The 14,399-nt window shown below is 45.1% G+C and overlaps 1 protein-coding gene across 1 annotated transcript in view; it reads right to left on the bottom strand.

Annotated features, from left to right (window-relative positions):
- CCDC149 (coiled-coil domain containing 149) overlaps positions 1 to 14,399 on the bottom strand; it is a gene marked incomplete at both ends in the record, with an annotated part of 96,488 nt that overhangs the window by 22,599 nt on the left and 59,490 nt on the right. Inside the window, 5 exons of the mRNA XM_084233567.1 lie at positions 3,712 to 3,856; positions 5,779 to 5,863; positions 7,269 to 7,341; positions 8,054 to 8,226; positions 8,991 to 9,107. Of these exons, the coding sequence (XP_084089693.1) occupies positions 3,712 to 3,856; positions 5,779 to 5,863; positions 7,269 to 7,341; positions 8,054 to 8,226; positions 8,991 to 9,107 (593 nt within the window). The remainder of the gene's footprint in view (positions 1 to 3,711; positions 3,857 to 5,778; positions 5,864 to 7,268; positions 7,342 to 8,053; positions 8,227 to 8,990; positions 9,108 to 14,399) is intronic.

The following is a 14,399-nucleotide window of genomic DNA, read 5'->3' as shown; positions in this document are numbered from 1 at the left end:
GTCTGTCAGGCGGTGGGAAGCCAGTAGGGGGAGCACATGCCTGCACAAGGGACTACCTCACTCCTGCTGACATGCTCCACCCAAACACCGATCTTCTATTCTTTTAGCTACAAAACGTTAAATCACAGGGATGATGGCAGCGGACCATCCTATTTTGAGCCCCCTACCCATGTGTTAGCTAAATAGTTTCTTTATGTGCCCCCAAGTAAAACATCAATTGCAAATATGAAACTTAAGACCTTCTAAGTATGAAAAGTGGCACATTTGGCATTTTATATAGTGATAGGAAGCAATCTTCAGGATCTATTATATGGGAAAAAAAAAGCAAGGGGCAGAAGAGTATAAAACTGCGTATGTGTGATTAGCTACCATTTGTGAAAAAAGAAAAAGACAAGAGTATCTGTATTTACGGGGGTCTGACTGTTGTGTGTGCATACTGATGTGTGTGTGCTGCCGACAGATGCATCCTTGGGAAGCAGACACAAAAAATGAGGACTGGTGGTTTCTTCTAGGGAGGGATTTGGGTGGTCGAGACAATAATAGTTTGGAGATACACTGTTTAACCTTAAACCATGAGATGCTTCAACATTGTTAAATACTAGTTACAAATGGAAAGGCACAAGAACATAAAAATAAACCTGGCAAAATGAAAATGTGGGTCTTTCTCAGGAGAGGCCCCTGACTCCTGGGAATGCAGGCAGGAGCTGTGGTAGGGAAGCACATTAGGGGAGCCATCTGTCAGGCCAACAGGGTTGTGGATACTGGGGTCCGGAGGCATTGGGGCCCAACCCGCCTTGCAGAGGTCTGTGATATGAGCAGAATTACAGCAGGCAGGTGGGTGTTGGGAGCCTGGGTAGTAGCTGGGGAGGTGGGGTTGAGGTCTGAAGAGGCTAGGTGGGTGGAAGATGGTCTTCCCAAGGAAGATGTGTTGCTTTGGAGGGAAGAAAACCAAAGGGCAGATGGGCGAGGTGCAGTGAGCAAGTGCTGGGAGTAGGCATAGAACAGGCTCAGGCATGGAAGCCACAAGTGTAATGATCATTTGGACGTGAGTGTTAAGGGAACAGGAACAAAGGGCTACACCATGACCTGATCACCAACTTATCACATAATCACAAGTGTCCACAGGGTCCAGCACTGTCCTGGGCACTGGGATGTTCTGGCCCAGGAAAAGCTAAAGCTCTAGTGCTATGAAGATTTGTCAAATCTGGATATTAAGTTGCTGGGCAGAAGCCATTAAATATTCTTCAAATGATGATTTTAATGGCTGCATAATGTTCTATCTTATGGATTTACAATAATCCTAATCATCTTAAATTAAAAAAGACACTTGAGCTGTTTCCAACTTCTTATAAATGAATCCACCTTAGGGTGTCATTCCGATATTTTTCTTTAGGGATCAACTCCTAGAAGCAGACCATCTGGGTTAAAGGGTGCATGCATTTTAAAGTCTCTTAAAATGCACTGAGAAGGCATGGTCCAGACTTGAGACTCATTGAATTTGACCAGTAGAAAGGATATTGGGGCAACTGTCACCCTATAGTTGGAAATGTGGGTCTTGCTTGAGGGTTGATGAGGACAAGAATTCTGAGAAGAGTCTGCAGAGAACAAGAGGGGAAGACAGAGGCATGGAATGAGATCTCCCAGCTGGGATAAGAGAAGTTGGAGACCTCAAAGAAAAGAGGAGGTCAAGGGTGGGGAAAAATAGGAAGAGGAAGGTAAAGGGATGAGACAGGAGAAAACTGAAGAAGTCCAAGAAGAAGGATTTCCAAGCGGAAATTGGGATAAAGAGAAAATATAGGAGAAAGAGACTCATAGAGCATGGCTTGGGGTACTAGTGACCTTCAAATGAAGATCTCCATGGAATATTCTGGAAGAGGTTGTGGTCAGCATTAAAGCAGAGGTGATCTCCTTTTCCTGCACAAGGCATCATGGGGGGTGAGGAAAGCTTGCTAAAATCCAGATTCCTGACCTTCCTCAGAATCCATTCCCCTTGTCAAGTACCCCTCCTAACACACTTTGAGGGGCTGTTGAATAAATAGAGCTCAACTCCTTGACCAGAAGCTTGGAGGTGAGTGGGATCCTTGGGAGACTACAGAGTGAAGGGAAGGCTCAGGGGTTCAGGAAGACCTGTGAAGTCTCTGGAGGAAGGGGTGGAAGTTGAAGAGGGGTGAAAGGCGGTCGCAGTGGAGCAAGTCCCCAGGAGAAGGTGGGTGGACACACAGGCTGATGGGTCCTGGCATGTTTTCTGGAGACAGTGGGGAGAGATTTTTAGGGGAGCAGAAAGGGGAGCACTGGTTTTAGGGGAGCAGCAAGTCTTGGGGCCTCTGTTTGCTCAGTCAAGGAGGGGCTGAGGGGTCCTGCTGAGAACAGTCTAGGGTTTAGAAGACCAGAGAAGGTGGGAAAGCGTTCCCGCTGGTGCTTTATAGGGAGTCAATGAAAACAAAGAAGACTCCTGGGGACCAATTCTGGCTGTGGGTTCTGCCTGAATAAGACAGACCCTGTACCTATTCTGGGGAGATTCCCATTCCGTGTTCCTCCCCTGAGAAGCATCTGCATTTCAGCGTCTGGCTGTTTCATTCCTTGGTGAAGTCTTCTTTTAAAAGAATTTTAAAAACTTCTTCTGTCAATAAATTACCCTTGTCATCCCTTTGAGATTGCCAGCCTCCCTCCACCGCTCTCGGCTTTCTTTTATATATATCTTAATCTCCTGCGCCATCTTCCTTTCACTGCTGTTTCTCTTTTCTCTATTTTGTTTTTACAATACTCTCAATCATTTTCCAGTTGCCTCTCTCCACATGCCCCTGCCTCGCCAGGCCTCCCCCCTCCCTGACCCGGCTCCTTCTGAACCTGCTGGCTTCTTCCACCCTTTTATCCTGGGCACAGCTCTTGCCAGCAGACCAGCTACATAATTTGCAGGACTCAGAGCAAAATGGAAATGCAGGGCTCCCTTGTTTAAAAATAAATTTTTAAAATTATTTGATGTAAGAATTTCAAGCTGGCAACAGCAGAGCTCAGACCAGAGCAGGCTGTCTGAGCAGGGCACCCTGAGCGCCTACGTGGCAGGCTCACCCACCGAGCTGGCCCTGTTGCAATGTTTGTTGCTTTAATCTACTGTTTATTCACCAGTTTTTGAACATTTTCAATTTTGCTTCTGTTTTCTGTGCTGCTTTCACCTACTTTACCTTGCTTGATTTTGCCCCACAGTCAACATGATTATAAAAACCAAATAAGATATCCTGTTTTAATGAATGCAGTGGTCCTTTTCACCAAATTTTTTTTTTTTGGCCAAATTTGGAGGAATGATAGGAGGAATGATAGATAGGAGACTCCCTTCTAGGCCCAACTGCTGCTGGATGTTTGGGTGCTCTTGGCTTGTTGAGCCCCTCAAAGTCATGCCATTTGGTTATAAGAGCACTCGGGAGGTGGGTCCCTGCAAGAAGACCTGAGGAGAGGTAGTTCCCAGCTGATTATGCCACTGAAAATGCCCTCATATAAATAAGCATTGCTCAGGGAGTGGCTTGAGTAAGCATTTGATAGTAATGGCTATTCAACAGCAATAACCAAAGTACTGACGTAGTAGAGGAGTACTATCTGGAACCTCCCAGACTGGAGGGTTTCCAGCTCCTTCCCTTTGTGTCTGTATTTCCACCTGGTGGCGACTCACGGGCCCTTCTCTCCCACCCAACCAGTGCCTAAAGGTTCACCACTTACTTGTTGGTCTGTCTCTGGTGCTGGATGACCATGTTCTTCTCATGGATCGTCTCCAAAAGGGCCGTGGCTAGAGATTTCAGATCCGAAATGGACTGCGGTGTAGCCGGGAGGCTGCATCCCTGATCCTCGGATAATAGCTCCTGAACTAGGTGGGACACAAAATTTACGACTCAGTCTCCAGTCTTTCTGGAACACTGGAATGCAAAGCGATGTCATTACTTCCTGAATAATGAAGCTGGGATGGGTTCCCAGCCTCTGAATGCTAATCTATTGTATTGACAAGTTCACTTCAAGTTTAAAAGTAAAACAAAATAGAATTCAGTGTGAGGTTAACCAGTGGGGTCCTCATAGACTTTTATCAACAGTTTTTTAAAAGGATAACCATCTTAATATTTGTGTGGTATTTTACACTTTCAAATTAACTCATTTAAGACTTAAAAAAAAAACAACACCACCTGGGAAATAGTATTTATTTCAGTTTCATGGACAGGAATGCAAGGTGCTAAAAACACTGGCTGTTTTGCAAATACCAGTGAGTAGTCCTGAACTCCAGGCTTTGAATCAGGGTCCTTCATGGAGTGGCACACAGGATGGGAAGCAAGATGACTTAGGGGATTACTTAAACTACAAAATATATTTTACATATGCATATTTGCAGAAAAGACAGATAAACTAAGTGGATAACACAAATAAGACAGGACCACCTGCATACCTACTGATGGAAAAAAGACACAATGTTAGTCTCTCACTGTATCTTTGAACCCCATTTCCTCTATTTACAAGATACACAAATTCACACACCTTTCTCTCCTAAAACATAAAATGTAACAGTTGCTCAGCAATCCATGTATTGGCATCTAAGAATTTATTTATTAAGACTAGATATTACTACTGGGTATTTATGTTGTTTCCAACTTTTTGGTTAGTTGTTTGTTTTAGTTATACCTAATATGGAAGAACTTCCTTGAAGCAAAATGTTTGCATATGTCTGTAATTCTTTCTTGCTGGCTCAAAGGGAGTCAGTTTAAGGTTTTTCATAACAGGTAGCCAAATGGTTACCTAGCAAGGCTGTCTACATGTATGATCTGCTGTGGGTGGCTAAGTGTTGCTGGCACTCCCCAGTGTGACATGGGGACTCGACATTCAAAGATGCTTGGCAATGAAGCGTATCTAGAGAACTTAACTTAGTTGGGGGACTTCTCCATTTTTAGAGTATTGTAGTTTTCTTTTAAAAAACAATTCTAGGGTATCCTTTCTTGTTGAGTGGAAAAAAGAAGTTGCTGGGGAAAGTGCCCTGGTTATTAGGTTGGCTGGCAATTCAGCACTTTCTTCAAGCCTTTCTAGTTCTGATGAAGACTTCTGCATGAGCCTCGCTGGCCAGCTGAGCATGTTCAACCTGACACTTCCATTCAGAACTGCATTCCCAAATATTAAGTGTCAGAAGCGAGCTCTCTGCTATTTATTCCCCTGGACTGTTCCTGGAAGATCATTATTTTTCATTGAAATCGACAAGAAGGAGGAACAAAATTGCGATCAATAAAAGCTTCTTTGAAAAAGGCACATGTTCTATGAAAAAATGATTTTAGCAGCTCTGAGACTTTTCTATTCCGATCATAGAGGCCAGGAAAAGGAGAAACTCGATGAGGCTGAAACATCTACTGAGATGCTAAAATGATGACTGGGGAAGGAGAGAACATTCTTGAAAGGAGAGTATGATACCAGGGTATAGCTAGAAAGGGGTCCGGTCACTAGGAAATCCTCTAATGCAGCAGTGCTCAAGGCAGGGTCCCGGAAGCCTAATAGCATCACCTGGGAACTTTGAGAAATTCATCTTCTCCACACCCCAGACTTACTCAATGAGAAACTCTGGGGTGGGGTGCAGTCATCTGCTTTAAACAGTCCTCCAGGCGAGTCTGATGCAGGTAGAAGTTTGGGAATCCCTGTCCTAAGGGTCGCCTGTGTTCCCAACGCACAAAAAGAGCAGGTTGCATGAGATGTGGACCCACAGCTCTGGCCTTCTCTACTCCTAAGTGGTCTCTCCTGGAGAGCAAACGTGTGAGTTCCTACCTTGCTTTGCAGAGAGGACTCCCGTCAAAGCACTGCTGCTAGATTTACCTTGGCCCTTGGAGTTTTTCCGTCTCTCGAGAGCATTCTGAAGCAGCATTGGGAGAAAATCAAGACGGTAGTCAGAAAAGTCAATAATGGAAAAACACGCAATCGGTTGGTACATCCTCCCACCCAGCACACAGGAACCCCTGACAAACTCCAAACGCCGGCCTGATGTTCAGAATTCTGAGTCCCAGGCAAAAAGTCACAATTTTTATGGACACAGTAAAGAGTCTGTTTTTTTTTTCTCTTAAGTTGGTGCCTAGCAACATGACAGCAATGATAGTCTCCTATACAAAAGGTACTTGAAGCTCAATTAAATCAAATCTGCACTAAATTAAATCAAATCTGGAGAACTCACTCTAATTTGTGAAGTCACTAGTTATGGAAACCCTTTTCAAATAGACAAGAGATGCAGAATGGGTTTCCTTTCCTAGACCCATGCCAAAAGATCATTAGTGATATTTGGAAGGATTCTGTGGCTGGACTGGGAAATAAGCCCCTATCAATTAGTGGCACGTGGACACGGGATCAGGAAGCACATATGTGCCACTTAAGTGTCACTCCTGACACAGACCCTCACATGAAAAACGATGTGTGTGGTATAGTCAGTGTCTGGGAGACAGAACTGAGTTAAGTGTTGTTAGATGAATGCGTGCATATATTTTGTCAAACTAAGGATGAATTACACAATCTGAAATGCTGTATTCTTTAGCTACATCTGTGTAAGTTTGGTGTCAAGTAAAGGGTGGCCCCACAGAAGGGAGAGGAACAACAGCACAGAGACTTCTGAGAAAAAAGCCAGAACAGCAAGAAGGCGCTCCCCAGCACCAAGCCTGCTGGAAAACTTCACCCTCAGGAAGAGAAATCAATCTATTTTCAAAGCAGAGAAACCCAGGAGATTTTTCTAATTATAAAACTTACAACTAACATCTGCAGAAATAGATATTATCAAACTAATGGTGCTGGAATTAGACTAAATAACAGTGGGGAGAATTTTAACATTTTGTCCTTTCAGTGTGACGTGAACATTATCATTTAGATTGTGATTTCCCCATCTTTGTATCTTCATCACTCGGAAACCATTTTCTTATGGATGATTATGAGACAAATAGCATCTGATGACAGAACAGTTTCTAGAAAAACTGGATAAAGAACCTCATTTCATACCGACCGAGGAGTCTGTAAAGGGACCACGTCTAGCGCCTGGTGGCCTCTGCCTGCCCCGGTCAGGTGACAGCACTGGACGAGCTTTTGTGAAAGCAGTTTGGTTTTTTTTGTTGTTTGGGGGTTAATTCTCATTGCTCTGTCACTGAAAGCTCTTATTGGACTTTATGGGGGGGGGGGCAGCAAGCACTAAACTATCTTAGGCACATAAAAGAGAATTAAAATAGAATGACATTTAGATGTACAAGTGTGAATCATCCCCATCCTTGGTGTGATCTTGCTACCTTGTATTTGGCAATGTTAGATTTCAGGAGGCTGACCTCTTCTTGAAGTTGTTTTAATCTTTCTTGAAGATACCTGGAAAAGAATATAGATGACCAGAAAGTGTCTGGTGGCAAAATAGAAAACATATACTCGAGGACAGGAAGGAACAAATGAAAATCATATGCCCAAAGAGTCGTCTTTCCCACGAGGTGCTTCCTCCCCACCAAAAGGAAGAGGAGGAAAAAACACATCCTTGCGACCTCTTCTTAAGTGGATGCGAGATCAAGGTCAAATGTGCCCAAATCACACAACCCCACTTTAGAGCAGGCCTCTGCAGAGAGCCCCTGAGGGACAGCAACACAGTTTTCGCATAATTCTCATTAAGATGATTCCACTGGGAAGTGAGGCAGGAAGAGGCGACACCAGACATAACATTAAGTTAGACACATACACACGCTGAAATTTGCCTCGGGGAAAAGAAACAGCTAAGGGAATTTCTCAATTTATTTTCTTACTCTTTTTCCTCTCTTTGAGAGCAATAACAAGCAGCTTCCCTCTCCCTCTTGCGCAAGTGGGGAGGGGAGAGGAAGAGCAGACGATGTAGGCATCAGGCAAGGGACGCTTCTTTTCTTACTTTTACAACTAAGTCCCGATGTTAATATCATCCGCTGGAGGCGTGACTTGCCCTGCATTGTGAGCCAGTTTCCTCTAATGTCTGCAGGGCTGTACATAACTCCCGGCCTGGAAGTCGATGGTGGGGGGGCCAGCGCTCCCCACAAGCACAGGCATGAACCTGGTCCCTCACCTGTTTTCCATACACAGGGCGTCCACGTCGATAATCCGGTTCTCGTGTCCACCCAGGATGTGGTTGAGTTCCTGGTTTAGCCTCTCCACCTTGTCCTGGTAGGAACACCGCTCTTCCTTGACATCCTGAAGCTCATCCACAGAGGCTTGCAGGTCATGCTCCAGAGACTCAATCTGAAACCAGAGGAAGTTCCCTTACTCAAGATGTTCTTCAGACGTCGGCTTTATGGCCAGAGATGGAGACTTCTGCTTGGTTGGCTGACTTTTAGAGAGCTTATTAATACCACCCGCATGCTATAAAACCATAAGCGCCTCACACAGGGATATAAAAAAAGCTAAAAGCAAAGGGATGACTTCCAGCCAGACACTTACTATATCTAAGATGGGATGGGAGCAGCAGCTCGGAAGAACTGAGCCAGCCCCTTACCACCTACTGCCACATGCCCTAAGGCTGGAGGCGTGGAGGGGCAGAACTGGGCACATCTCTGAGTCTTCTGCGGACACACTTTTGCCAAGTCCTTGAGACCCAGAACTCTTGTTCTGCTCTTCAAACCCAATTAGTAAGAGAAGGAAAATGAAGTCGAGGCTTTCTTAGCTGTTCCCTAACTAGGACTCTGCACCCACTGCGATTTTGCCAACAAAGCATCGCTCAGCATTTCAGTGGAAACTTGCAAATGAAGGCCAGTTTGTCACATTTTGCTCTTTTCCTGTCTGGCCTGGTTAAGGGTAAGTTTCTTGTGCTCAGAACAATGGCATCCAAAGAGAATAGACCTGCTGGAAGCCAGAAACACAGGCAGCTTGGGAAGCTGTTGGGGTCCGGAGGAGTAAAATCATTCCTTTCATCTTTTTCCTCCTCTGATGCACATCGCTGCCACCCCACGCTCGCTGAGAAAGGGGCACAGACTACTCCTTTACTCTTAACAGACGTGAGCAGTCACCTGTTCCTTAGCTCTCTCCAGTTGCTGGACCAGATCTTCACGTTCATGAGCTGCAAAGTGTCGAGTGCCAACTTCTTCGTCTCCGAGCCTCTGTTTGGCAATTGTCATCCTCAAGAGCTGCATTTTCCATTAGTAGAAAAAGAAAAAATAAAGAGTGTGCGTGTTAAAATGAATAGATCCAAATACAAACCCGAGGAAGCTAGGCAGAAAGTTTTGGAAGATAAGATTTTTCAAGAAATACCGGGGAAAGGCACAAGACAAATTTATTGCAAATATGATGATTAATTTTTTTTTTTAAATTTCAGGATCCTTTACTTCTCCATTAATTTTAGGGTATGTGCTTTTTTTAAAAAAATATTTTTTTCACCCTCCACCAAACCACCCATGCCCATACCCCCTTTGCCTCCCTCCACTGTTTCTCTTCTCTCCCCCATTCCCTCTGATAACCATTATATTATTTTTGCTGAGTTCAAGATTTATTCCTACTATTCTTTGTACATGGGTTTTTTGGGGTATTTGTATTCCACAGATGAGTGAATCATCCACTATCTGTCTTTTGCTTTTTGACTTACTTCACTCACACAATCACCCTTCAACAGACAAATAGAGAAATTGTGGAACAGATACTCAATGGAGTACTACACAGCGGTGAAGAATGATGAAATGGTGGCATTTGGGACAAATGGATGGATGGAATGTAAGGGAAAATTTTTTGAATAATCAGGAAACAAACTCAAGGTATCCTTTAAACTTAGCAAAGATTAAAAACTGTAACACAATGCTGGGAAGGCTTCTGTATTTGTAGTTTTGTCTACCACATGCTTATTTCTAAACTCAACATCAATACTTGGGTTTTTCTGCATCACATGTGGACTTGTATGGATGAGTGTGGCATTGCAAAGAAACATGAGCCATTGGACAACCATGTACCTAGCTGGGGTTGAACAAGGCCACCTCAGCTCAGCTCTCATAGTGTAAGCAAGTGATCTTTTCATGGTCGATGTAGTGCCATAATTTTCACATTTTTCTGTTTTTTGCTAATCCTTTGTTGAGCTATATCAAATGGCCCCATGCATAGTGCTGATGTGTTATCTGGTGTTCCTAAGGGAACGAAGGCTGTGGCATGTCTTACAGAGAAAACACGTGTTCGAAAAGCTTCTTGAACGTGTGAGTTACAGTGCTATTGGTGATGAGACTCGAGATGACTCAAGCTTAAACAAAGGAAAAAAAAAAAAAACAGGGTATATATTGATAAGTTGACAAAAATCTTTGTGACCAGAAGCTCACAGGAAACTAACCTGTATTTCCCCTAGGAGCAGTGTGATTCAGTATTTGCAAATTCAGCTTCACGTGGCTCTAGAAAACATAACTACAGCAAATATCGAGGCCGGCTGTATTCAGGGGGATTGGGAGTGGATGGCAGAATTGCTTCATTCAATGGGAAGCTGATGTGTGAAAACATTGTTCATGTCACACAATTTGTGGGTTGGGGCTTTATAACACCAAGTGGATATACAGAAAGACAAACAGCAAACGAAGGAAGAAACATTTTTCAGATCAAAGGGACTAGAAATAAGAAGGCTCGTTGTGTCTTTTCTGGGATGAGGGAAAAGGAGGCTTTTGACATGTTATGGAAGCAGGGTACTTGATATGTGAAAAGCCAGACTGACAGCCTGAACTTTAAGTAATAAAACACCACTGTGGTTTCCCATTCACAGCCTGCTTCGCTGAACACTTAATTTAGAATCACACAATTATGTTTGCTTAATGCCAATTAATTATTAAACATGTTTATTGAGGTCTGACAGCCATCTACGAGTCATCTTTTATATACTGGATGCCTGTTAAGCTTCAACAAATATGTTAACAATCATTTGGTGTGTAATGTGCATACACTTTTGACTATTAAATCGCAGGGCTGGAGGAAACATTAATTTTTATTAATTTATTTAAATTTAATTACGTCTTTATTTTTATAATACCTAACACAATGTAAATGCTATGTAAATAGTTGTTACACTATACTGTTATGGGAATAATGGCAAGAAAAAAGTTTATAAATGTTCAGTACAGATGTAGCAATCATTAGCCTAACCACATAGTAGGGATTTTTTTTAATCTGCAATTGGTTGAATGCACAGATGCAGAACCTGTGAATATAGAGGGCCACTGTATATCTGTATATATTATATTTATATATTTATATAATTTACACATATCATTTTTTTTCTCACTCTCATCCCTTTCCCTCACCACTCCCTCTTAACCTCCACTGGTTTTTGAAATTGTTTTGCATTATTGAATTGTCTGCTAGAAACATTGATTTTCAAAGTGTGCCCCATGTTGGTAGCAGTCAGCTCATGTGTTGGGTCTGAAACTTGAGTGAAATGAGCTGATGGACCCAACAAGGCTGCAGCAAAGGGGAAGGCAGTGCTGCCCCAGGCAAAGTTCTCCTCCTGACTCAGCTGACAGCCCACAGGCCCGCAGGACTCCCACCCGGCTCCACCATCTGTGAGCTGTGCAGCCTCGAGCTTGCGCCTGACCTCCTCTGAGCTCAGTATCTTTCACTGCAAAAATATGACAGCACAAACAGCTTTCTCAGAAGGTTGCTGTAAACCTGGAGTGGGAGGGGGTGGAGCTGCACTGAGTTTGCATCTATTATGGGGGACTTCAAGCATATGTGTTTGGCAAAAAGGTGAGGAGGAGAAAACAGGAGGAAGAGACATGGTGAAGACAGGATCGGAGAGAAATAAAAATGTTAAAAATTGGGTGATTCTCTCCAATTCAAGGTCCCAGGCTGAGAGTGAGGTGGGAAAATGATTCATTTGGGAAAATCACTCTTCACACTTAGGCATAAAACCCCCTCTCAGGAGTACCCATGACTGTGTGCTCTGAACTTCATGGGCAAGTTAAGTTAGACACAAATTTTTGCTATTTACATGTTGACCTGTCGATCGGCTCTTAAGGACAAGAAGATGGGTTTTCTGTAAGAATGTTAGTCCTGTAGGGCCTCCCCTGGTGGCGCAGTGGTACTGGGCTGCGAGGCTGCCCGCAGCCTCTGCAGCACCGGTTCGTTTCCCGGCCGCCGGCAAGGGTCCCACCAAAAAAAAAAAAAAAAAAAAAAAGTTAGCCTTGGAACATGAAAGGTGCTCAGTAAATGCTTGTGGAGATGCTCCCAGGAGACTCCCATGTTCCTGCTAGGCTGAGGATGCAGAGCTCTGGAGCGAAGATTATCTGTGGGCTGCAGGCAACGGGGTTGATTTCCCACCTAGGACACAGCTAGGAAGCAATCTAGGGCACTTGATGCCCTCAGACAGGGCCATCAACCCTCCGGCTTGCCTCCCGGTGCCAAGCCGCAAGTGGAGCAGTGCCCTGCCAGGCGTGCCCACGGCCACCAATAGATGCATTCAGCTGCCGATTTAGATGGAAATAAACGCTCATGAATGAATTATGGGTGTGAGTCGTCAGCTTGTGGATGAGCCGCAGCTGCAGTTGGGACGTGGCCAAGAGACGTGGCCGGGAAACCATGTGGCAAAACGGCTCTTGGGGCCCTTCCCCCTCCCTGCCAGGGGTGTCTGACTCCTGTCAAAGTCCTGCTCCCCCTCTGGTCCTCCTGAAATGTCTTGTGGTTTGCATTAATACACAAGGACTTGGGGGGAGGAAGGGCTAGCCCCCACTTCCACTAGGCTTTCGTTCCGGTAATACTGCAAACAGTCACTATATGAGAATTATAGCCGCACCAACTAGAACGAGGATTGGTCTTTTATAGCTGTAGAGTAAGGTAAAAGGTATCAGGCTTTTCTGCCCTCCCGCCATTAGGACAGATGATGGAATCCTGCAATCCTGAATGCATGCCTGATGGTGGGCACCTGAAGTGGGTACACCTGGGCTGAGAGACTGGACTTTTAAGGGAGGCGTCACGGGGACGCCAGCAGCAGCAGAAGCTGAGAAAGAAGTAGCAGAAGCCAAGAGAGAAGCAGATAAGGCCGGAGAGCCCAGATACAGTGAAGACTTGCTGGGGGCTGGGAGGCCCCCTGTCTGCCATGTACCTGGTAATCCCAATAAAAGACCTGCAAAAAAAACCACTGAGGACTCTAACTCCTCCTTTACCTGGTCTGCTGCATTAGAAAACCTGCCCTGTGTCCATTCCTGACCCTACAATAGCTTTATGGAGAGTTACATCGACAGTGGCCACTGCATTGTATCTTCACATTGTGGGACTGGAGACCCTGAGAGGTGGAGCTGTGCAGTGTGCAGCCTGAGCAACCATCCAGAACTGTCTTGTCACCACTAAAGGAACCCCCTTGTCACATTACTGGCTGTATGTCCGACTGACCATACAGTGTCCCCGGTGCTTTTTAACTATAGGAAGCCTCTCGTTTGATGCTGCGCAACTCTAGAAGGCGGATACCTTCCTCTCCTCTGTACAGATGGGACCCCAGAGAGGTGGGCACAGAGCTGTGAGGCAAGTCTCCCTGTCCCGGGACCCAGTTCAGTAGGTCACAAAGCCCCTTACCACCCCTTACCACTTGGAGTAAACACCCGGTAGCCCTTCCCACGTGCAGAGTCCGTCCCAGGTGCTCACACACGTGAACCTAACACAGGCCAACAAGCACCCGATGAAGCATTATTACAACCCCCGTTTCCAGGTGAGAATGGGGTCAAAGAGGTAAGGTGACTTGCCGGCATCACAAGCCTTTTAAAGCACAGGCGGGAGCTGAACCTTGGCAGGCGAGGGCCCTGGAGCTGGTGCCATGCTGCTGCTCTCTAGAACCACAGCAATCGCTGCACGGTGCGCCCCCTGAGGGGGGTGTTCTGTGTTAAGCACTTTTTATACCTTTTCCTATTTAATCCTCACAAAAGATGCACTGGCCCCCACACCGGGTATCTATCAGCCCAAGCTGGCGTCACCTCAGGGTCTCCGCACCTCACATCTTCATCATCTGGCCACCTCCCCCCCACTCTGCTTCAGGTTCCTGAGAAAAGAACATGTGAGCAGACAGGACGGCTCCCACCACGCCATGGGGGGGGCCTCTCTGCCCAGGCTGCCCTCCACCGCCCCCTAGCGGCCTGCATTTTCTCCTTAGCACCTGCTGATATATTTCACCAAATATAAGAATCCGTCAACTTTAATATCAACCATTCTGCACCTTTTTAAATGAATAAAAAGTACAGTTAAAACTATCAAATGACTTCATATTATAGATCTCCAAATGTGAAAAACTGTGCACCTCAGGACACAGGTTTGAACTGAGTGGATTTTTCTCCACAGGTTCCACTTGCACAGATTCAACCAGCTCTGGAGGTGAGTTGCTTATGTCCTTGGGTGTTGAGTGATCTGTATCTGTACAGGTGGAACCTATGGAAATCGAAGCTGACTACAAGGAACTTGAGCACTATTCATAGTTG

The sequence above is a fragment of the Talpa europaea genome, assembly GCF_964194135.1.
Source record: "Talpa europaea genome assembly, chromosome: 5".
Classification (NCBI taxonomy): Eukaryota; Metazoa; Chordata; class Mammalia; order Eulipotyphla; family Talpidae; genus Talpa; species Talpa europaea.
The sequence above is the reverse complement of the archived record's forward strand: the minus strand, read 5'-3'. Positions and strand labels throughout refer to the sequence as shown.